This window comes from Hyalella azteca, unplaced genomic scaffold (assembly GCF_000764305.2).
Source record: "Hyalella azteca isolate HAZT.00-mixed unplaced genomic scaffold, Hazt_2.0.2 contig7647, whole genome shotgun sequence".
Taxonomy (NCBI): Eukaryota; Metazoa; Arthropoda; class Malacostraca; order Amphipoda; family Hyalellidae; genus Hyalella; species Hyalella azteca.
In genome coordinates this window covers 408,946-433,312 of record NW_025937767.1, presented here as the reverse complement: position 1 = coordinate 433,312, position 24,367 = coordinate 408,946, and the positions used below count along the sequence as shown (strand labels likewise).

At 39.3% G+C, this 24,367-nt stretch overlaps 1 protein-coding gene across 1 annotated transcript; it reads left to right on the top strand.

The window, feature by feature from the left end:
- On the top strand, positions 1-24,142 carry LOC125178179 (flocculation protein FLO11-like). The gene is made up of 6 exons (XM_047881337.1): positions 1-219; positions 20,419-21,603; positions 21,901-21,997; positions 23,095-23,308; positions 23,456-23,559; positions 24,137-24,142. The coding sequence occupies exons 1-6, from the start codon at positions 80-82 to the stop codon at positions 24,140-24,142; spliced, it is 1,746 nt and encodes a 581-aa protein (XP_047737293.1). The 5' UTR covers positions 1-79.
- Positions 24,143-24,367: the final 225 nt, after the last annotated feature.

Genomic DNA, 24,367 nt, shown 5'->3' with positions numbered 1-24,367 from the left:
GATCTACTTAATTAGTCTACTTAATTGATGTATATAATTATGATATAGCAAGTTTACAATAGCTGGCTCAGCTGTCAGGATGAGCACAATGTTTAGGAGTGGCAGTGGCGAGAACATTGCTGGCATCGTACGCCAAATGTCGCACCCAGCCGTCAGGATCAAGGATGTGGAATTAGAGGCCACCAAGACATCTCATCACTCCTCCTCTACTTCCCTTGTGTGAGTATTAACTTTTGAACTGTTTTGTTCTTCTCATGTACATAAGTGGCTTTCTTTTTGTTGATAGATATTTCTTCTAGGTACTTCCCTTGTGTGAGTATTAACTTTTGAACTGTTTTGTTCTTCTCATGTACATGAGTGGCTTTCTTTTTGTTGATAGATATTAATGGTCTGGAATTCTAATGTTTAGGTATATGCAATTTCAATATCAATCCTAAGCAAAATAATTTTTATTCACAAACTATGCTTAAGATGACTTTCCCAAGTATAATCTACTTCTTGTTGTATTCTATGTTTAGATTTTTGTTTTTCTGTGTCGTCTTTTTTTGTCATACCATATCCATGATGGTGGTGGTTTTCATGTATACATAAGGTAGCAGTGCGATGATGCATTATATATATCGTATGAGAAGTACGGTTACCTACTTACAAATTAAATAGATCCCTCTTGGGTTTGACATGCAAGCTGTGCATATCTGAAAATTTTCATAAAACAACATTTTTATACAATTGAATGAATTTCCAACCCTGCAACATGTTTTGTGTAAAAAGTTAGTAGATTAACTAGTCTATGATAGTGGGCTAATTTGTGTCTTGTATGCTTGGTGGATTGTTTTGTGTGTAGTACAGCTGCTTTATTTTAAATTAATGAATTTTCCTGTTAGAAACCCATTATTATTTCAGCTATCCAGTGAGTTCCATGTTGTGAACTTTCTGCTAATTCTTTTGTCTTTGATGTATTTTTCTGTGTTATTTTCTGAACAATGTATAGAATCGTTATTCAATCTATACTGTATAACTATGGTATAGATAGAATGCTAAAATCTTCCAGTTCTAAAGCGTGTCACTTTGCTACGTTAAAATTGGAGATTTTCAAGAAAGCTGTATAAAAATATACAGCCTTCATTTAGCGACGATTACATGTATTTAATTGAGCTTCTAATCTAAGTAAACTGCGTAGTGCACTGACTTGGAAATATACCTACATGTAATTTTCGCCGCTCTGACTTCATTCGGTTATGAATAGACTTGATCGCTAGCTAGAATCTTCTCAAAAATTCAGACATTAATATTGTGATTACCTATACCCACGTCTACCTGTAAACGATGTAATTTTTTACTGACGAGATGCAATTAATCATCCGAGGCAGTGGATGTTTTTTAACTTAGAGAAATTTGATGATTCATCTCGTGTTGGGATCGATTTCTTGCCCGCAGAAATTAAAACTTTTATCCTATAATCACTTAAGATTTCTCCTTTACACCTCAATACAGACTACACGCTTCTAATTATAGGTACTACAATACTCGCTGCTTGTATAATTCGCGCTGATACTAAGCTATAAGATGATAGTAAATCGTAGCATATACGAGCTTCAGTTTGAAGCTTCTCCTTCTGATTGAGTCGTGGTATCGCAATAATTATTATGCATGCTGCCGGCGGTTGGCACTCATGATATACCTACGCGACTTGCGTCGTACGAGCTTTTTACGGTGACACGATGCAGCGCCAAGTCCTGTGTACTCAGAATTGAGTTCACTTGCGCCAACTATGAGCAGGAAATAAACTGAAAAACGAAATAAAATGACATAAATGCGTGCTGTACGGTCTTGCCAATTATATCACTGAGTAATTTTAAAGCGAATCTAAAATTTGACAGGAATTCGCGTTGGTCCGTTTTTCGTTGTAGTTTGCAGCGAAGAAAAAGTCAGTGTTCACTGTATATATCTCGTAGAACTGCGGCTAAAATTTAGTTATTTTTGATAATACTCTTTTAGTTCGAGCTATCTCTGCTTTCAAATGCCAGGCTTTCGCGGTACGACGAAGCATCGGATATTCGTCGCATGTTTCGATGAGGTGCGTGTGCTGACTTGTTCACTTGCAGCCCCGGCCGCTGCTGCAGTGCAGTATCCGCTCGCCCTGCACGAGATATGACTGAGCTTTATGTGACTGCCCTCAGTCGGGGACTGCTGTTCCTGCCATGTGTTGACGTGTCTATAGTGCTCCCGTGTGTTGACGTGTCTGTAGTGCTCCCGTGTGTTGACGTGTCTATAGTGCTCCCGTGTGTTGACGTGTCTATAGTGCTCCCGTGTGCTGACGTGTCTATAGTGCTCCCGTGTCTATAGTGCTCCCGTGTGTTGACGTGTCTATAGTGCTCCCGTGTGTTGACGTGTGTATAGTATATGTTTAAATCAGATTGAAGATATCACAATTTTCTTACATCGGCTTCGCAGTTTTTGACCTTACCTGATATCAAAAGATGGCGCACGGATCTTGCATGAAGTTCCCTCATGTGGACGAAAAGTTATTGAGTTTTTCAACGAATTCTTTTAGGCCGCAACAGCGACGTGAAGCTAGTGCCTCTAGTCCCTGGCATAAGCAACGAGTTCAATAAATTGTTATTCAGGTGTTATGTAACGCAAAAAAACGTTTTCAGTACTACACTGAAAATTTCGGCTCTTTTTGAGTGTCTGAAAGTGATGCATACCTACTCTAAGTTAGGCAGGAACTTATTATTGTGGAAGTCTGCGTATCGCCGGAGAAACCGTGTGTATAAAGCAATGTTGAATGGCGTAGTGAGTTGCGGGATCGAAGACGGGCTATGCGATGGAAATTCTGATCGAAATCAACATTATGGCCGAGCGGTTGAGAACAGCATGATTGAAGCTGTGAATTGCTTCAAAACCTATCTAGCCGTAAAAATTCAGCGATGTCCTTTAGTATCGGCGTCAGGCCGAATATGGCTAAATCTTCAATCCCGACACTGCGATATAATTATTACTGTAATATTTTCCTTTCAAGTTTATTAGTTTAACTTGGTTTTCACTTTTCAAATAAATTGAGTTTATTCGACGAGTAAAGTTCCCTCGCATAACCCAGTGTTTCCCACGAGATTGCTCCTGCGACTTCACTCACGTAAGCGTCCCACACAGAAATCATATATCCTGTTGCAACGGTTCTGCATAGTCACAACGTCATCATATAAGTTTTGTGTTACTTTTCTGTAAATTATCCTTGTATTGTACTTCTTCAGACTCTTATTCCGATAATGTTATAGCTTCTATAACATTAGTGTTATCTATAGCACTAATGTTATAGAAGGATTATTGTGAAGCGAACTGCGTCGGTTCCTATAAGGTGTTGGCTTACGTGTGGTTTCTTCTCTTTTGTGTGCTAATATAACTTGCGAAAATAAGACGTCAGGCTCACGTTGCTTCACTCTCGCGATTGTGAGAGGTTGCACAAAGCTGATGCTAGCATCGCCTGATCTCTACTCAACTGGTGTAGGAGTTACGTGTCTTATTCTCGTTACTCACGTAGTATTCTTCGTTCGTTATAATTTCATTGTTTTAGAGTTATCGCAGAGTTATTATTGTTTTTATCAGTTCTCGATCCGAGCTAATGAATGATTCGTTATTTTTCTTTGTTTCGGCTTAAGTCAAGTTTTATTTTTTTTAGTATAGTTAGGATTTGGTTTGATTTTCTTCGAAAATTCGCACTAAAGTGGAGTAAGGCACGTGGATAAAATGCATTTCAAAGCGGTGAGCCTTTCGTGCTACTGGTATTGTGCATCGCCGTTCATTGTAGACAAGAACTACCCGAGTTTAACTAGAAATAATGAGAATAAGAATGCTTCGTGAATATTTTAAATGCAGCTTCAATAATAGTTGTTCCAGTCAAGGATATTTTTTCATGAATATAGTTTGTTGTTTCAGGTTGCGTGATTCGGTAGTTTTTTCTCCCATCTCTCTTATTCATTTATTAATTGTATCTAGGTGCTGTATTGTGTAGTCGATCACTTCACCAGTCTTTCGCCCGATTAAAGATTTGAAACTTGCCCATTTATTGGCACGTTTTGTGCATACTTCCCTTTGAATACTGACTAAGTGATTTAATGTTAACATCTGTACATGGTTTGATTGATTCCTGGAAGAAATTAGGCTCTAATCATGGATTGACATTTCACTTGGTCTGAACAAATGGTTCGCTTTGTTCGAACCAATATTTCTAATAGGTAAAAATTGTACAATTATAAGGTTAATTACTTTTAATCAATCGTTAAATAAATCATGGTTCATGAGCATTGAATCACGACAAAGACCCATTGTTGCTTATAATAATTTTTTTCAAATAACGTTAGTTTTCTTGTAATAGTTCCGGTGTACCTCGCATCAGATTCGTGTTGTAATCATGAGAGATCTAATCGTAAGACGGAAGGTAAATATCACCGAAGTGAAGGGTCGCCGCGTGTGGTGATCCCGACGCGAGCTGTCGTAGACATACTACGTATACGGCGCTGTCGATGCAATATCGCAGGTACGGCTGCCAAAACCTTCATTGGAGTTGAGTGAACAGCGGCCGCAATAGAGACCTAAGAATAGACTATACTAATAATGGCACTGACGCGATTCTTATACCGTACATGGTTTAATTTGATGCCGCTACTACTGCATGCCAAAGCTGTGTGTTTGTGGTGGATAATATTTTATATCGATGCGTATGTTATGCTTTATTAGTAAAGATGTTCCTCATAGGTTCGTCGTGTATCATTCCGATGTTCTCCGTAGCTTTGATAGTTCTAATGAAGACAGATGTCTCGAAGGCGGAGACATAGCAGTCTTGTAACCATATTAAGTTGCCCACTCAAAGACAGTCTCTGCGATTACGTCTAAATCAGAGACGTGACTATTTGCGTAATGCCTGTGTTCAAGTGCAGGATTGTTTGCTCAGTACCCTATGCCTTCATTTTTCTTTTTATTGCCTTCTTATTTTTATGCAAAGTTTATTGATTGTGTGTGACGCACTTATGCAACTGAATATTGCTCAATAGCTGGTGTTACTGGCGAAGTTCATTTTTTGTTTTGTGTTAAGAAAATATAAAAAGTTACAGAATATACAACCAAATAAAATTAAGCAAAGTCAGAGTAGGCATATAAAAGGGAATTTGGTAATATTTTGACGGCGTGCGTAGATTAGATGCTACCAGTTCCCGTCGGAAGCTCAATGCAGACGAGCTTTATTGTATACGCGGGACGCTGCTGGACTGCTCCGCCCAATGAGGTGCTTCCGCCGGGGCTCAGGCCGCACTCAGGTCTCGCCGGGGCTCAGGTCTCGCTTCAAATCCTGCCTGCATTTTAACTAACTAAAATATAATGGTTAAATAATACGCAGATAATTCAGCTTCAAATCCTGCCTGCATTGTGACTTAAACAATATAATGGTTAAATTATACGCAGACAATTCAGCTTCAATTCCTGCTTGCATTGTAACTTAAACAATATAATGGTTAAATTATACGCAGACAATTCAGCTTCAAATCCTGCCTGCATTGTAACGTATACAATGTATGGTTAAATTATACGCAGATAATTCATATCTTATAGCTGGACCATGCACGCTGCATGGGGTTGTGCAGCAACAATAAAGTCGACGTTCGGAATTGGATGCGTGTTCCTTTAAATTAGAAAAAAATCAGGTTTAGGTGACGCTGTAGATTATAGTTTGGTCTTTTGGTTATTTTGGTTTGGTCTCCTGGTCGTTTCTGGTTTGGTCTTTTTGGTCAGAACTGCTTGGTTTCAGCAAATGAGTTTGTTCAGGCCATTAGCTTGTCCTCCATGATGGATACATTTCAAGTAGGATCGGGTAAAGATATTTCAGTGTTCAGGGAAGTTGGTGGATTACAGCTGTGAAATAGTGTTAGGTTGTGACAGAGATGCTTGAAACGATATTTACTAATTCACATATTGTTTAATTGGTTAGCTGCTTTATGATCTTCCATTTATTCGTTGGGAAACCCGCTTATTATGGGAAGGATTGCATATCGTCAATAGACCACTGTTTGCTTTTTCTTGAAGTGTTGCGAAAACGTTCTACCGTTGATGTAATTTCGACTAAGCGGCAAAAGTATTAAGTGAAATTTATGGAGCTATTCTCTCCTTATTCTTTATTTGCACCACCTACACTTTTATACAGTGACAGCGCGTGACTTGCTCGCGTTAATGGAGCCGTTGGGTGGCTCGTAGCGATATCGTATCGAAGTGGTCACGTACGACGCAGGCCTCGTCCATATTCTGCCAGAGGTTGCTGCTGATTATCAATTACAACAATGATTTCGTGATGATATCGTCTGCTAAAATATTTATCATGAATTATGTCTCGAGCATTGTTGTGTTATAACTGGTGATGAATGGTTTGAAGATTAAATAAACGGTAAGGCACACCAGAGTGAAATTTAGCCATGATTTCACTAAAAAATATAGTTCATGAATGGAAAAATTCTGCTGTTTCTATAGCTATAAAGAATGTCCATATGAAGTGCTGTAATTGAAATTCGCTGAGATACAAATCTCCGATTCAACTCGTAGCATTGAAAGGCAAGTGCACGATAACTTTAGAAATCAATAGGGAGTGACAAAATTAGAGTAATTTTGTTGAAGAATTATCAAGGTTTTCGTTAACGTTTTGTTGGCTGATCATATCGCTTTTTGTTTGATTTCTTGCTGGAAATCATATCAACAGTCAAATCCTAAAGCAGCAGTTGAAAGGGCGAACGTCACTGCAGTGTGGAGGCTCCAACACCACAGCAATCATCGTGCACGACACTGCGGCGCTGACGTGCCCTCGCTCACCCATCACACAGCTCACGTCACCACGGCGCGTGTCACCATAGCACCACAGCTCACGTCACCACAGCTCTCCTCACGTCACCACAGCTCGCGTCACTACACCACACAGCTCACGTCACCGCAGCTCACGTCACTACATCACACAGCTCACGTCACTACACCACACAGCTCACGTCACCACAGCTCACGTCACTACATCACACCACAAAGCTCACGTCACCACAGCTCACGTCACCACAGCTCACGTCACTACATCACACCACAAAGCTCACGTCATCACAGCACACGTCACCCCAGGTTACCATGGTAGCGAGGCAGGCTTCGTGCAGTTGAGTCTGGACACAACAGCTGCTCCCGTGACGCCAGTGTCGGTCTTGCTGTGGTGGTCGCTTCTCTGCGCCGCGGCTCACCTTTGCCTTGCTTGCTGCCACTGCATTACTTGTTACTGCTCCTATTTAGTTTGATGGACGTTTTATGTATAATCCTATTTGTAATTAGAATTTTTGTCGTATTGATGAACGATAATCAGAGGCGGCGATCCATCGTGGCCTGGGACTGCTACGTCAAGAAAAATCCTAAGGAAACTAAGGATTTTAATTTTTTAAATGGCGTTGTACGAATTTCATTTATTATTTTGCTGGGATTCTTTACTTTTTTTGCGTTTATTTACATTTTGTGTATTATACAGTCATTTATGCTGTGAAACCTAGTAGCACATTTTTTACGCTGGTTATCATGTGGACGTGGCAGAGTCGTGTGGCAGAGTCGTGTGGCAGAGTCGTGTGGCAGAGTCGTGTGGCAGAGTCGTGTGGCAGAGTCGTGTGGCAGAGTCGTGTGGCAGAGTCGTGTGGTAGATAGAGTCGTGTGGCAGAGTCGTGTGGCAGAGTCGTGTGGCAGAGTCGTGTGGCAGAGTCGTGTGGCAGAGTCGTGTGGCAGAGTCGTGTGGCAGACTCATGTGGCAGAGTCGTGTGGCTCATCTATAAAATTTAGATATACGCAAGCAATCAGTTTCAATCTTATAACTTTTTCTCTCTGGGATGTCAAAATTTTCTCATTAATGAAAAGCCGATTCCACTCTGAATTGAATGAAGATTTTGTATTAAATATCAATTTAGTTTTGAATTAACCCTCTCACAGTTTCAGTTTGCTTCCTCGCGTTTTCACTCTCACTAAGAATTAGTCGGTGTATGAATAAACCAATAATTTTCGTTTCAGCAGCACGCTATAAATACAACGCTGCAGTTCATGCTAGCTTTGACGAGCTATTGTTCATCTCCGGCTGTCAAAAATGAATGCATTTGTCGCAAAAATGACTGAAATGACACACAAGGACAGCTGTGCACGACGTCGTGTGACAATAAATGACAAGACGACGACAGCTGTGCTGTCAAAAATGCCAGCATTTGTCGTTGCTTGGTTGGGTTTGATTTCGTGAAGAGAATCCGTTCCCTTAGCAACCACATTGCTGTGCAGGCTTCATTACAGGGCGTTTCAAGGCTAGATGCTCACTTGCAATCGTTAACGCGTCCATGAAGCTTGTCACCTTTTGTCTTTAAAGACGTTCAATGTCAAATGATGCCAGAGCGTGTCTCTTGGCAAGCCAGACTTAGTTGTCTCTAGCTCTTAAACACAAAAATTTAATTTCGGTGTTTAGTCTTTATTGTGTTATTTAAATGGTGCTATCCGAAAATCATAAAATGGAGGATCTAATTCACATTACCAAGGATGAAATCGAAAATTTATATTTCCAGTTCTAAATAGTTGGTCAATTTGACATATTTTGCATAATTTAAGCAAATGATCTCCAGTTCAATATTTCACTTCTATAAGAATTCTTGCAGTTTCTCATCAGAAGGTTGTACATTAGGCTTCAAATTTTCATTTAGTAAGAATGCGGACTGAGACACGAAAGGTGTGCTGTAACTTAGTTGCATCATATACTGCGTCTCGCTCAACACGCTCGTTGCGCGTCACCGAGGTCGGGATTTTTCGATTCAGCCTCGGAAAGTTAGCTGCGCGGAATCGACCAAGCAGAAAAAAGCAATTTCTATATTTTGAGCTGTAAAAATTATTATTTAATCTGCATTTGTTCGGTTTGAGGATTGTAAATGTCCACGTATTTGGTTTCTATTTAACGGTCAATTCTGAATAAAGGTTTATTATCCAGGTGAATTATGTTTGGATCAATTTAATACATAGAATTGCAGTGCACCATTTATTAATATAAAGAAGCAGTTCTTTGTTTTTTTCTGTATGGGAGAAAGATTTTCTTGTTGGTCAGTACGCCCACTATCTTTGGTACGCTCGATAACTGTCTGCTTCAGAGTTCAGTGTTACTGACGTGCTCAGACGACGCAGGTCCACAGAGCAGGTCGTGACGACAAGCATCCAGTGGTTACAGTTCAGAGTACCAAGATTGGCGCAGAGAGGCGCGGGTTCGATCCCAGCTTTGTGCGCCAGTTTCTGGTCAGAATCGGCGAGGAGGCCGGGCGGTTAAGCACAGCAGAATTGAAGCAGTGATTTGCGAGTTTGAGACCGCAAAATACTGTGAATGTTCTGCGATGTAAAGAATCGGCGACCGGCCTACTAAACGCTGAATCCGCTATTATTAAACAGGTCCTCCATTAGAAGCTGCCTGCACTTGCGTGACTTTTTCACGCTCTTATTACCCTTGCATTGATACTTTATATTATTTATTTATTTATTAACCTAGTTATTTTTTTAATGCCATGAATTATCGCATTTGTAGGGATCGCCCAACATCCGTTTTCATTTCTTGCACAAAGTTGCACATCTTTTTAACTGTGCATCATCACTCACTCCTACTCTGATGTGATAAACGAAACAAATCATTTTCCTAATTGGGGTTTTCCCTCTTAATCGGTACTAGCGGATAATTTTTTTCATATCTGTCTTTAATCCATTTACATCCATATCTTTCAGTAAGACAAAAATGGAGTTTTGGTCAGTTTCTTCTCTAATTACATGTTCCGTTTACGTTGATCATAACTGGTGATTTTGGCGCTTGACACGCACCTAATTCTTTCCAAGATTAAATTTCGTGATCCTCCATTGGGGGATAGCACAGCATTCAATGGATTAAACGAAACCACCCTTTTACCTGTGCGCCCAATCAGGTACACTTTGCTCAACTAAATGTTATTAGTTTGCTCTGTAACATTTAGCTTCTAATTCGCGAAGACTGCTCACTAGATCGACGTCCTGCTGTGTCGGTAACGGCGGTCAATCCAAGTCACTAAATAATGCCGGTCTCGCCACGCCTGTTCCTGAGGGCTGCGTGACAAAACATGTCAGTAACGCTCGCATTTAGTACGACTATGCACTACGCAATGCTGGGCTGTAATATCCACGACTAAGTTGTTTTCATGCCATGCTGTGGCATGATAACTGCCATACAGTTGTTTTCATGCCGTGCTGTGGCCTCACAATCGTGATAATTCAGTTTTAGAACCATTACAACTCTAGTTATTAGATTGTGGATAAATATAATCTTTCCATTTTATAATGTTTATTACGGACCCTAAGTGATTCTATTCTTTTTAAAAAACCTTAAATTATATAAAGTGTAGTAACAACAAAACGATCTAAGTGGTCAACAGAGCTTGCAACAAAGAAAAGTTGATTGATTCAACTAATGTATCTAGAAAATTCATTTTCGTACTACAATTGGTGCACATATTTTATAATTTATCTTGCAAGGAAATGTCGAACTGCTTGCAACGCTGCATCGTATTATAATTTACTGCTGTCGTTTCTCGATTCCGTTTTGCAAGTACCTTTGATTTATACAAAACCTTAAGCTTTTAGCTTTATGGCCCTGTACAGTAAGCGACATTTTTATTTCTCTTCGTGAACAAAGTCGTTGTAAATCGTTACTTCATGTCTAAGTCAGTTGCTTGCGACTCAATGTTTTGTGCCAGCACAACATAGCATATAGCCATCAGTATAATGTTAAATGTATGCGTTGTACCATCACAACATAGCATTTAGCCCTCAGTATAATGTTAAATGTATGCGTTGTACCAGCACAACATAGCAGTTAGGCTTCAGTAGAATGTTAAATGTATGCGTTGTACCAGCACAACATAGCAGTTAGGCTTCAGTAGAATGTTAAATGTATGTGCTGTGCTAACACTGCAGACACATTTACGTGTAGGCCATATAGTTTATCTCTACAACGACGTAGGTTTTATTGATCGCGTTGACAAAACTGATAGTGAGTGTCAGTTGTTAATTGAGTATTCTAGTTTGGTCATTATCACCTCCCTGTGCATACAAAGCCATTTATGCCCGGTAGAAGGATAGCTACAAGTAACTAACGAGTATAAGTGACTCACGCATAATCTGCGAGGTAAACGTTTTGCAAAATGTAATGTTATAACTTCTAATATATTCTCTTGCGTGTGTTGATGTAATTACTTGTGCGCATATCATAGTCGCTTTATAATTTGAATATCTAATATCTATACTTGAGTAGCGGTTGTTGATACATTATTTACTGGCTGGTCATTTTATACCATCATGTGTTAATGGCATGAAAGTGAGCCATGTCCTGACCCACGGCCTGATGATATTGGGCTTTGTTATCGAGCGATTGTTGTGTTGCCAGGCTACGTCAAGGTCGCTCATGCTTCATGCTGTACAGCGATGCTTGCTCATCCGGTTATCGCTACCATGAAGAAATGTACCCACTCACCTATACACTCTTGATTAATCTGATGAATAGTGCTATTGTAGTGTCGTAGTGTCTACGTCGCCTAACCATATGTTGGAAAAAATTATCCACTCACCTATACAATCTTGATTAGTTTGATCAATAGTGCTATTGCAGTGTCTACGTCGCCTAACAACTCACCTATACACTCTTGATTAGTTTGATCAATAGTGCTATTGTAGTGTCTACGTCGCCTAACCATATGTTGGAAAAAATGTACCCACTCACCTATACACTCTTGATTAATTTGATCTATAGTGCTATTGTAGTGTCTACGTCGCCTAAACATAAAATGATCATGATTCATTGTATTAGTTTATCTCCCAATTCTAAATAACGATGGCAGCGAAATCCAGTTTGTTCGTCATTTTGGGAAGTTGTGCAATGCACAATAAGTTACACATAATCCTGTTATGATTTTTAGTGTAAAGTTTGTGCAGGTATGACTTTTGATTTTTTACGTTACTTTTATTATGAACTTTTCAGTTTAACGTTATTTTGTGATAAAATTCAAATACATGTTGCTGGCTCACAAACTCCTGAGCAAAAGTATCATAATATTTTTAATTAAAGTAACTCGAGCTTGTTAATATTTAGTTTGAGCTCATTCACTTAATCACCCGATATTTCTTGAACATTTTAATTGCTATTAATAAACCTCAGAAGATACCAATTGTTTCAGAGCAGTAATGCTGTCTTTTTGTTTTATTGTGCTGTATTTTTGCTACGGTATTCGAATGCAGCATTTTCATATGGAGTGAATATTTCTTCAATCGTTCTTCAAGTTACGAATATGCGCCTTTAACAACAGTACGTATCCATGCCAATTAATGATTGTTTGTGGTTAATGGCACTTAGTCATGGGCACCTCACCAACCAACCTAATGAAGCATTGGCCTTGGTTATTCAGTCTGAGAAGTAGCGGTCTGAGAAGTATTTATGGTCATATATTTCACGACGGGCATCGATAGTGATCGAGGTATCGACTAAGAGTTCTGTGAATAACTAAGGGTTCTGTGAAATGCATGGATTTGTCGATCTACTCTGCTTTCTCTATGACGTCATTGAAAAATTTATTGGTACCCTCTTCTAAGAACTGGGGTCCATGGTTTACTGGTGAAGATATTTAATTACTAGCGTTGCACCACAACCTCTCTAATGTATGTTTCGTTGATAACTTCTCTATGACAATTTTGTGATGGAATAAGTGGCAGTTGTCTGAACTGTTCCTTTAATTAGTGTCTAGTGAGGCGTCGTATTCTGCTGCAATTTGCGTGTGCAGCAAAATGTGGTTTTGAAACATAAGTCTTTCCCAGGGCTAGAGTTTTGTATTGCATTTTGTGTGAGCCAAAATCTCTACGCTTGGATATTTACCTAACTTACATTTTCCACTATTTATTATCAGGAAGAAAATATGCTCTCAAACATTTTCATGTTTGTGCTATTATTAGCGGGGCTATGCGCCCATAATTCAGCGTAGGGCAAACTTTGCTTGCATAACACATACGTTAATTTATTGCTTATTGGCTTCCGACAATAGGTAAGCCTTGTGCTCAACATTTCTGAAGAGGACCAATTGCGTATCAATTTGCCATCGATCCACACGAAGTGCTGCTATATTGGAGTCTAACTCAAACAATTGCTCTACTTACTCACATATTACATGATTATTTTAAAGATGATGGTAATGAACGGAGTAGTCTGTAGGTAATTAATTTAACCGTTATTTGAACATGAAAAAATTGATCCCAATAATTGAAATGTTACCTTACTGTATTTACTGTAGATTTTACGTGTAGGATCATGCAATGAACCATTATTATTATTATTATTATTATTCTACGAAGCATTCATCGCGGCCTTCAAATGAAGTTCGAGGGCACGTCACACATAAGATTGCTCATGCTCATAAGATGGCCTGCTCATGCTCATAAGATGGCCTGCTCATGCTCATAAGATGGCCTGCTCAGTTGGCCGTCTTGTGTTGTTGTGTTGGCTGTTGATCCAGGGGTTGTTGACGGAAACAAAACTCCCGTGGTGTAGGAAGTGCCTGCGCTCAAATGCGGCACTGAGTGAAGTACTGCACTGCTGCATCCATGGTACATGTGGTCACTCTGAAATTAGTGTTATTTTCGGTTTTATTCCGCAAGAATTAAAATTATACCTGCTTATAATTAGTTGAGGAATTGTATCCTTGTTGGAATAAATGATTAATAATCGCCACCTCGAGTGTGGCCGGGACACGAAAATTTAAGCAAGCAATCAAGTATTGAGCGCTAGTCATTTACGTCGCTCTTCCTATGTTGGCTATTGTGAATGTAAAATCGAATTAGGACCTATAATTATTTAATGTAAAATCGAATTGGGACCTATTGCCCAGTTAAGTGTGGCCATGAAGGTCGATACACATGTGTTATGTGCCGCCATGAAGCACGGAGTGATGTGTGCTGATAATCCATCCCGCATGTTATAACTTCGTAATAGTTGGTGATGTGCTGCCCAGCTTACTAATCATCACCTTCTACGTACTCAAATTTTTGCTGTTTGAGAATTAATCTATGATTTTGTTTAATGAAATCGGTTTGTCGACAATTGGGCCGAAGTGTAAAATATTTACGCTAGCGAATTTAATCTAATTATATGTGATAGTTTTCATGCATTTGCAATCGATATCTCGTAAAATTAGGTGCTCATTGATGAGAAACCTAAATTTGGACCAAACAAATGTACATATTTAATTTATGCAGTTGTTACAATTTTAAATTTCAAGTAAAAACATTTTCTTGTATGAAAACGCAATAAATAATTTCATTTTCGGTATCATTTACACTTGGTAATTTGCAAATAACAACTAACTGCTCATGAAAGAAGACTCATAGCTAATATTTTTACTCTATATTTAGCCTTATCCGTTATCATTGTCTTAGTCCTAAATGCTAAGAAGTTATTTTCATCGACGACGAGAAGTGCGTCACTTGGTCCAGCGTCATAGGCCTCGTTCACTCGATTTATTCTCCCAGAAAAGTTTCCTCGGTTCGCCAAGGTAGTCGCATGACGTTCGTGATGCTGCTTATAGAAGTTGGCATTTGGTGAAAGGTTGCTTGTTCGTACGGGTTATGCTTGCCAAGCAATGAATCCCTGCAAGTCTTTATTGAAGTGAGACAACTGAAATCGAGATGGAAATTCTTTATTGTGAAGTAAGCCGCGGAGTTGAGTGCATCTTTCGTAGTTAAAGGCTTCACTTTAATTTGGTTGACACATAGTTGTTCGTTGCCGAATATTTGTAAAAAATGATTACGTTCATTCGCAGTTTTTTTTAAGTCTTTCAGACAGAGAATAAAGCATCAATTTGAATGATAATTGATAAATATTGTTGATTAGTAGAAAATGTTGAGTTATATGCTCGATAGTTGCGACGGAGAGAGGAGGACTCTCAGTTTTTTATCTCTTGACAACTCGTGTGCAGGTGGTGAACCTCGTGAATTAAAGACAAGGTAATTGTTTATCTTCCTTGTTTACATCTTGCATTACTGGCTGGTGCATTGAAATTGAAAACTAATCAAGAAGGCGTTTCGCAACGACCGGGTTAGTGAAATGCATTAAATCCAACCTTATTTATAGGAGATTTTGCTTCTGACGGATATAACTAAACTATTTCATTTAGTAGCTTTTTGGATTCTCTTAAAGAAATTTTTGCTTCTTCAATATTTTAATCTTTATTTAACACCTTTACAGAGTAATTGTTTTGAAATTAATGTGTTTGGAAATGAAGTGAATGAGTTTTCCACGATTATTATTATTATTATCGTTGGCGTCCTCGCAAGATGAATGAGTTCGAGACGTTGGCCCACTGCCTAAGCTGGTGAGTCGTAATTTGAGTAGTTTTATGTTAAGTCTCTTTGTGAACGGTTCTTTTATTGTTATACAACCCCGCGCTTGCTTTTTCAATTATTTATAATATAAATGAAAGCTGCTACTTTCCTCGTGCAACTAAAATTGATTGATAGCAAAAATTAAACATTAATCATTAAATCCGGCGCTCAAAAGTACATTACAGCTCGTCTCGGCAGCAGAAAATAAACTTGGTTGTGTGTTTCTTCCTCAGATATATTGCTTGCTAAAAGCTAAGCTTTTCGTGCTGAATTCCACTACAAAAACTAGTTAAAAATAATGTTGCAGGCTGCAACACCAGCTCAGCTAGTGTTGGGGCAGGGCCAGATAAAGCGTGCACGGTGCGGACTCCACATCCGCTTTCGGTGCAGGATGCCGGCCGCTAGAACTATTGCACTGATTACTCAAATAAGCTGCTTCAAGCGGGAGTGTTTTGCAGCGATCGATTATTGGCCGTCACCAAGAGGAGCTGTGCACAAACATCACACGCGTGGCGTAAACGCATTAATTCATTGTCCTTAACTATACCAACTATATATATGCGCCTGTAACAGCAGACATTTTTTGGAAAAGTGGTTTGATAACGCCCATCATTTCGGCCGTAATGGCCTCATACAAAATTTTTTAGTAATAATTTTAGGAATTCACGTAAGATTGCCACGCAGTCTGTCACAACCTATGGCGCTAATACATTTCCTTGCAAGTTGAGATTCGATTGTGAAAGTTGTTAGCAGTATATTATGCCGTTTGTAAAATTAAATTTTCTAATGAAGATATCCTAGTACATGTAACGTCACAGCGACATCGTAGAAAATCACGCTGTGGTGTGTGTAATTTATTTGAGCACGATTCACTGCATGTTCTCTCCTTCGCTGTGAACAAACGTTCAGCCCCAGACCACTTCGCTTCAACGAATCGAGTGGAATGAGCCGTCGTAGTATGTATAACATACTAACGAAGCGCTCCTGTACTGTATCTTTCATAGTCGTCCGACGCCATTCGATCGATCATTAATTTTTCGTAATATCCTAAAAAAAACTTCGTCCAGTGCGTGAATCGCTGCACCACTGCATGCGCAGGTACCGCTTTGCATACACATTGAATTTATTCAGTTGCCCGTTACACGCGTATAAGCATTTATAGCAGGAATTACAGCTGGGGAGAAGATATAATAGTGAAATCCACTGCAATTATATATACCCTTGATGGAGGAGTTATTATACAATACTCAACCTTTTCGTCATTTAATTGTCGCCCTTATGCGACTGATGTTTAATAGCTGTATGTGGGTAGCTTATGGATATTGCGAAACGCAGATGTTATTCGCTCTAATTGTTTTGATGTACCTAATGCGATATTGGGTTAGTAATGTCATTCCACATTAAATTGAAGTACATGTCTACTTTTTGATCGCTGAGAATCATGATGAGCTTTACCTACTTCCTCGTAGTAGTGATCTGTACGAAAATGAGTCTTCGTATCTCGATCCATCAGATACCGTTTTTTTACTGCAATGCTTCGTGATTTGGTTCACAATCAGTAAAATCTTGCGGAAGCATACGCTCTGTGCATGTCGATGCAATGTTACATCCGTTTTCATCACCCTGCACAAGACGTCAATTTACTGCAGATTTTATTGGCCTTGTGAGAACTGCTGGAAGATTTTAAATTGCCTAAACCGCAAGCTGCGGCAAGCGATCCATTGCTGCACATGATTTCGCAATTCGCTACTCTAAACTAAACTTGCGGCACTGCATTGCTGTAAATCGTATAGGAGAGACTATACAGGCAGGAGTGTTTGATGTTGATAGTAATTTAATGCTTATTTCGATCGTGGAAGAGTCGTGTGACGTGTCTCTACTCTTCGGAATTCGTACAGGATTTTCCGATCCTATGAGCAGTGTTCCTCTCTGTTAGAAAAACGGTGAAAAAACGGTCCCACTAGCGTTCTAGTGGCCGGTCGCCGCGTAAAAATAAACTGTTTCGTCGTTTTTATCAGATGTTTTACCGATTTCTAGTGTTGAATTAGAATAAAAACGGTGACACGGTGTTTCTTTTCATGTGCCGACCGGCCACTGAAACGCCGGTAATACCGTTAACGGTAATTTTTCTAACAGTGATGATCGCTCTACCACAGCTTACAGTGTTTCACTGAAGATCTCAGTTTGTAGGGTTTCGTAGGCAGGATACCCGACACTTTTCTCCAGTGCGTGTGGTCGACGTAAGCGATGTTTTGTACGAGTGTCTGCGTAAATGATCTTGTTCATCTGTTTCTTCTTCGTTCTCAGTCTTTCTGAGAGATGTTATCTCTGCTTCCTTCCCACCAGATCAAACAGACTTGACATTTGTCCCAGTTCACTGTGTCAAGTGTTTAAATTGAACTTTCGTTGACAAGTTAGCGATGAGCGATTTTTAATTTTAAATAAATGTGATAATTTGGTCTAGCTTATCCATCTTCTTAGTCATATTTATTTGGTGACTTCCTATATGCAAGATTTAGCTCCCATAGCTGATCGCTACTAAACCCTCGTTCTAAATTATTACTCATGTTCACTTTACCTCTTTATTATTGCTTGTCTTCAAGGACCGTTTTCGTTCTACTTCATATGATTATAATGTTTTGTCCTTTTGGGTTCTTAATCTATGTAATGTTTCATGTCTCTCTGCTATAATTAACTAATGTGCGCAGAATTTTAGAAACCTGTTGGGGCTTGAACGCCAATTATCCTCTAAACCTAGTGTCTTAGTATTGGTTTTAAATACAAGTTAAACGTATTCATATTAAAGCCATTGTGTTTTTTGTTCATGCATCTCAGTGTGTAGCTGTTATGAAAACCCTGCTTACTGTCTATCGCCCCGTTAGCTTGTATTAGGTAAGTCGTTTCTATGGCCTTGCATATTTTTCATTTGTGTGCCTATATACTTCCAACGACTACACCGCACGAGTTTTTCTCAAATTCCACTAATTGAATAGCAAAATTTGAGTGGTTTTATCGACGAAAGTAAGGCTTTGATATTTGTTTGTGCATGTGTCGGTTGCAAGATATGCTATCTCATTTCTGGAATTACTCAAAAGTCCAAATCAATTTTCGTATACCATCAGCTGGCAATGGAATGATATTCTCAATATTAATTGTACAAGTAGTTCGAGCTCAGGCTTGATAGTCCCTACAATTCTAGAATTCCGTCATCCCGAATATCAAAAATAATAAAGCTAATTAGTGCTAATTAAGAAAAACCAGTTCAAATCCACATTAAACATGGAACTCCCACTTGCATCTCATCAGTTCTACAATATTGAAAGAAAACATTTTCAATTTGCTTAAAAAATAAAATTCATAAATACGAATTTACAAATCAAAGTTAAATTCTTAGTCCAATCGTTTTCTCCCGGTTTTGTGATGCTTTTCTATTCTTTATCGAAGAATTTAAATTTTCTGGTCGAGGCAATTCCCCTACGCGATGAGTCAAATTTCCCTCATATACCCCTGGAATATTTCGATTGCCAGGCAGACAACACACACATATACACTCAACTATACTTATACTATACTAAACTATACTCAACATCTCTATACAGAAAACACTCAACTTTGACAAATATACCTATATAAGATGACTGGGCCAATGGAATGCTTAGTAAAAAACGCATGCTTCTTGTTCATACATGCAGTCGTATTCATCTGTTTTGACTGATTCTCTCTTTGCCCTTTAATTGGTTGTTGTCACTTTTATATCTTATAACAAACATTCTTTCTTTAAATTTGTCTTGATTTAGCTTGACTTCTGTTCCAAGTTTTTATGCATGCATTCATCATGAGAATTCATTGTCTGAACTGGAAATTGTAAATTTAAATCAAGTTTTAATGAACTGCAGCATCAGCACCATTATTCTGATCCAAGCAGTGAAATTCAAAATTACTTTTTACGGGGAAATACATACCGTACATACAAAATATTTAATTTTCAAGTCATGGGCTCCTTATATTAGGTATTAATATAATATTTCTATTATTATTATTATTATTATTATAGGACGATTTATGAAGTACGATTTAGCTGAGAAATTGCTTTCACTGCGTCTTGTGTGTCGATTGCGCATTTTGCATTCTACGCTGGGAGACCTAATTAAGGATTAAATGGAGTGGTAGAACAATTTTTATATGATGGGCTTGTATGCTTTAATCACTTGTTTACTTTGCAGCACACGTTTGTCATTTGTCATTTTTATGTGGCTTTCCTTACCTCTTGCCTATAAGCTTCCTTGTTATCTCAGCAACTGCCAAACAAATTCCTTCTTACGTACCGAACTTAATGTGTTGTTAAAACATACATTTTTCATGTATGACTGTTTGTCGATCATCTATAAATCTAACACGGTTTTTGGTCGCGGTTAATCACTGTACTAGCTCGTGCTTTATTGCTGTTCAATCGCCTGTGCGGTACTCGTACGAGTCATTAAATCATTCATCAGTATGGGCATGGCCAAACTCCGAAGAACTTATGTCTCTTCCGTGAACTGCATGAGGTTTGTTCCTGTATTGCCAAAACGTTTTATTCGTCTTCCTTTGGAACTTGGTTGAAACTAGCGTAGCTTCTTCAACACATTTATTCATTTCTCGTACTTCACGTGATTCGGATTTCGTCATTTTTTCCCGATCAATGCTAATCGTGTTAATCGGCTGTATAATTTTCCAGCGGCAAATATGACGGCCCTCGTAATGAATACAATACTTGTGATCGTTCGCTGTTTGAGAGTTTTGTGTTAAGACCTAAGAAGTTAATTCTAAAGCCAACTTGTTTGAATAAATCAACAATTTCTATTCATTTAAAAACAAAAATACTGAAAAAGTTACTGTTCGTGCTATCTCTCATTCCTTATGGTGTTGTTTCATCTTTCATGCCTGCGATTTTGACCAGAATATTGAATCTTCTTTATGTTCCAGGTGGAAATCGGCGGAAAATCTGTACCAAGCGACCATCGAAGATGATCTGCGTAGCAAGCCACTGCCCCTAAAAGCTCCTAGTCCTGTCCGTCCTCTGCAGCGCAAGGAATCAAGCCCCGGAGATGCTCGTCTTCGCCACGCTATCTCCGCGCCGGCGCCGGACCAGACGGCTGAAGCGGACATGCTGAAAGACGATGGTATGGTCAGCCGCGAATCGTCGTCAGAAGCTCCTTCAAAAGAATCGGCGAAGGCAGCCAAGAAGAATGCCAAACTTGCTGCCAAATCTGAAAAAAGTTCCAAAAAGTTCGGCAAAAGCGGATCTAAGAAAGATAAGAAAGAAAAGATGAGCTATAGCAGCAGTGATAGTAAAGCTAATACCGATACTGAGGAACAACGCCAGCAAGTTCGATATTCCCGCAGCATTAGTGTCAATGACCGCGTCGGCTACGAGGCTACGAAAGATCGCAATGACAGTATCTCTTCTGCCCATTCACAACACCAACTACTTAAGCAAAATATATCTAGCGAAGGCAACGTTTCTTTTAGTGCATCGCCTAATTCCAAGAGTCACAAATCTGATAACTTAAGCGTATCTCGCCTCTCATCTCACTCGGCCAATTCATCGGCATCGGCGGCAGCCGTGCCTGTCGCTGAAAGCACTCATTTGTCTTCAGGAGGCTCTACCTCCGTTGAGTACCGGTCGAGTCCCACTGAACACTACGTTCCTTACCGCCAAATATCCGAGGAGTCCTCATCACCCGCATCTCCCTTGTCTCAACAAGGCAATAACGGCTGGCAAGACGCCGTAGACGTGCAGCGAAAATCGTCCTCTTCTTCCAACGGCCTTCATCCAGCCGATAGCGATCGCACTCGTCAGAACTCAAGCCCCATGAAAAACCAACCTGACTCCTCGAGCGTGCGCCGCATCAGCAAAGACGTTGCGGCCTCCGACATGGATTGCTTGATCTTGCGGTCCGAGGAGACCACAAATATTAGTCACAAAAGTTCAGTTGTTGGCATAAGCGAACGTTTGCCTAGCGAGAACCACTTCATCAACGAGGAAAATTCAAGTGGAATTGCGGTTGTTGATGGAGATGGCATAAATGGCAGCCTGTATGTGACTCATCCCTCGGTGGTGGTCAACTCTCCCTCAACCGGTGATCTCAACGGGTACCAGCAGAACAGGTGAGAAAACAGCAATGACGCTAAAAATATATCCTGCTGGTATAAGCCAAATTTATACGGAATTGATCGTACCGAGAAACGATAACTAGTATAATAATATCACAATCTTTTTGATTGTGATATAATTATTCCTATAACAACCAGTATCTCTTGTATACGCGGTATGCATCTTTTTGATTGTGATATAATTTATTCCTAAACGACTTTAGCAAGTTCAATTATAAATTTTGTGTTATTCGTAAAATTTACGGCGAAAACAGCACGCCATAAACGTGGACTACTTGACGCCCCTTGCAGGTTACGGAGCGACCGGCGCTCGCCGAGCCCCCGACCACCGACGGCGCTGTCGGGCGCTGAGAGCGGCGGTGACGACTGCACCTACAGCGGCCTCAAGGTGAGTGTATAAGTCACCGCTTAAACCATATACCATATATCATATGTCATAAACCATATTCCATATACCATACACTATATATCATTAACGGCAAAGCCCTACGTGTACACATGATTACACACTGTTGATTACATGATTACACATGATTACACACGTGTACACACAGAAAAAACAGCTAAAAAACGGTCCCACTTGCGTTCTAGTGGCCGGTCGCCCCGTGAAAATAAACTGTTTCGCTGTTTTTATCAGATGTTTTACGGATTTCTAGTGTTAAATTGGAATAAGAACGGCGACACGGTGTTTCTTTTCACGTGCCGACCGGACACTGAAATGCCGGTAATACCGTTAACGGTAATTTTTCTAACAGTGCACGATTCAATGATTGCCGGCATTCCTGTCAAAGTGATGACTCTAGAAATTCATCGATCATGTACTTATTATCTGGTAAATAATTCGTAATTCTTTTTGCTGACAACCCATGCAGTTGAACAAAAATTTAGCTTATTATTTCGGTGGTGATTTCTGTCGTATTGAGATACTACTTTTTCATATCCTACTTACTTTTGACTTCATTTCTTATATTCTTACCGGTGACTTTTATGTTAGAGTTTAATTGGGCGTCAGGATGACACTGTGGTTGATGCTTTACCCTAGTACCGGCATACCGGCTCTTTACTTTATCGCTTGCATAATATGAACAGCTGAACTGTTCTGAACTATTGAAGCGAAAATTTTTGTTTAACACATAACACAAGCTCTCGCTCTGTGTTGTCATAGAAACAGTGGTCGGCAAACTAGCGAAAATCTTCATTTTCTATTTGTATTGGCCTGTCTAAATGAATGGCATTGTCCTACTTTTTAGTAGGACACTTTATACTTTACTTTTATTGTGTGTCAATTATATCGCGTAGTGCAGTTGTATTGTGTTGTGAAATTGTATTGTGTTGGTCAATTGTATTGTGTTGTGCAATTGTATTGTATTATGCAATTGTATTATATTGTGAAATTTTAATGTGTTATAAAATTGTATTGTCTTATGAAATTGTTTTGCGTTGTGCAGTTGTATTGTGTAATGCAATTGTATAATATTATTGCAGGACTCAATAAGCCGGTACTCGGAGTCGACGAGATCAACGGGCAGCCAGAGCGTGGTGAGCCAGAAGGAGAAGAGTCCTCCTCAGGGCTCGTCTGAGAAGGATAAGAAGAGTAAGAAGGCCTGGTACAACGTGCTCAACCCCAACTACAAGAGCCGCTCTGAGGACCTTAAGAGGCTCTTCAAGGACCTGCCTCTTGATGAACGCCTCTTAGTGGGTCTGTTGATGTCATATAACGTCTTGATGAACGCCTCTTAGTGGGTCTGTTGATGTCATATAACNCTCTGTCTCTTATACACATCTAGATGTGTATAAGAGACAGCCCCCAGCGTGATGCCCCCTCTAACCCCCCCTCGTGCTGCAGATTATTCGTGTGCGATGCAGAAGGACATTTTGGTGCATGGTCGTCTCTACGTCACCCCAAACTTCTTCTGCTTCTATTCTAAAATATTCGGATGGGAAACTCTGGTAAGCATTCCATACACATTATTAATTAAAGTTCTATTATTTGAAGAATTTCAAAGCTTTTCTTACTCTGGGCCTATACTTTCAAAAAAAGTTACGAGATCGTAAGTTCATCAGCCAATCATTGACGGACTTTCAAGCAAAATCCACCAATCATATACAAGAAAATTGCGCGTAAGTACTTACGTTCACTTTGCGAGTTTTGAAAGTATATGCCCTGATCGTCAAGTGCAGCTCATTATTCTTATTTCGGTCCATTATGTCCTCCTTATTCATCGGTTTGATTTTAATTCTAGACCAATACTCTGAAATTATTTGAGATTTCGCTATTGATTTGATTATTTGTGTAAAAGAAGATTGTTGCGCTTCATCAATTTTATGAAACTTTTTCTGCACGTCATCTCGTTAAGTTTATCATGAACTTTAGTATTTGTCATTGGCTTGTTTTAATTTATCCTGTTTCTCAATAACTGAATCTGTCAAGAACTCGATGATACCAAAATATTAGGCTGAAGAATTCGCACAGAAGATTTAACATTAATTTTAATGATCAGTTATTCATAGTACATGTTACCAAGAGGTATAACGGTGAACCTGCCTTTCCTATGACGATGAATTTAATTGTGTGAAATATTATTAAGCCTGCTCTGCTTTCTTATGTTGATGATTTGTTAAATTGGGTTCAATATCAATGACGCTGCCTTGTTCTCGTATGTTGATTAATTTATATACCATTGGGTTCAATATTAATGAGACTGCCTTGTTCTCGTATGTTGATTAATTTATATACCATTGGGTTCAATATTAATGA

Bases quoted from the DNA above. Each gene is read 5' to 3' on its own strand.
- LOC125178179 (XM_047881337.1), top strand. From the start codon at position 80: ATGAGCACAATGTTTAGGAGTGGCAGTGGCGAGAACATTGCTGGCATC. The intron at 220-20,418 runs GTGAGTATTAAC...TTTATGTTCCAG, and splicing joins TCCTCCTCTACTTCCCTTGT to GTGGAAATCGGCGGAAAATC. The intron at 23,309-23,455 runs GTCTGTTGATGT...CTCGTGCTGCAG, and splicing joins TGATGAACGCCTCTTAGTGG to ATTATTCGTGTGCGATGCAG.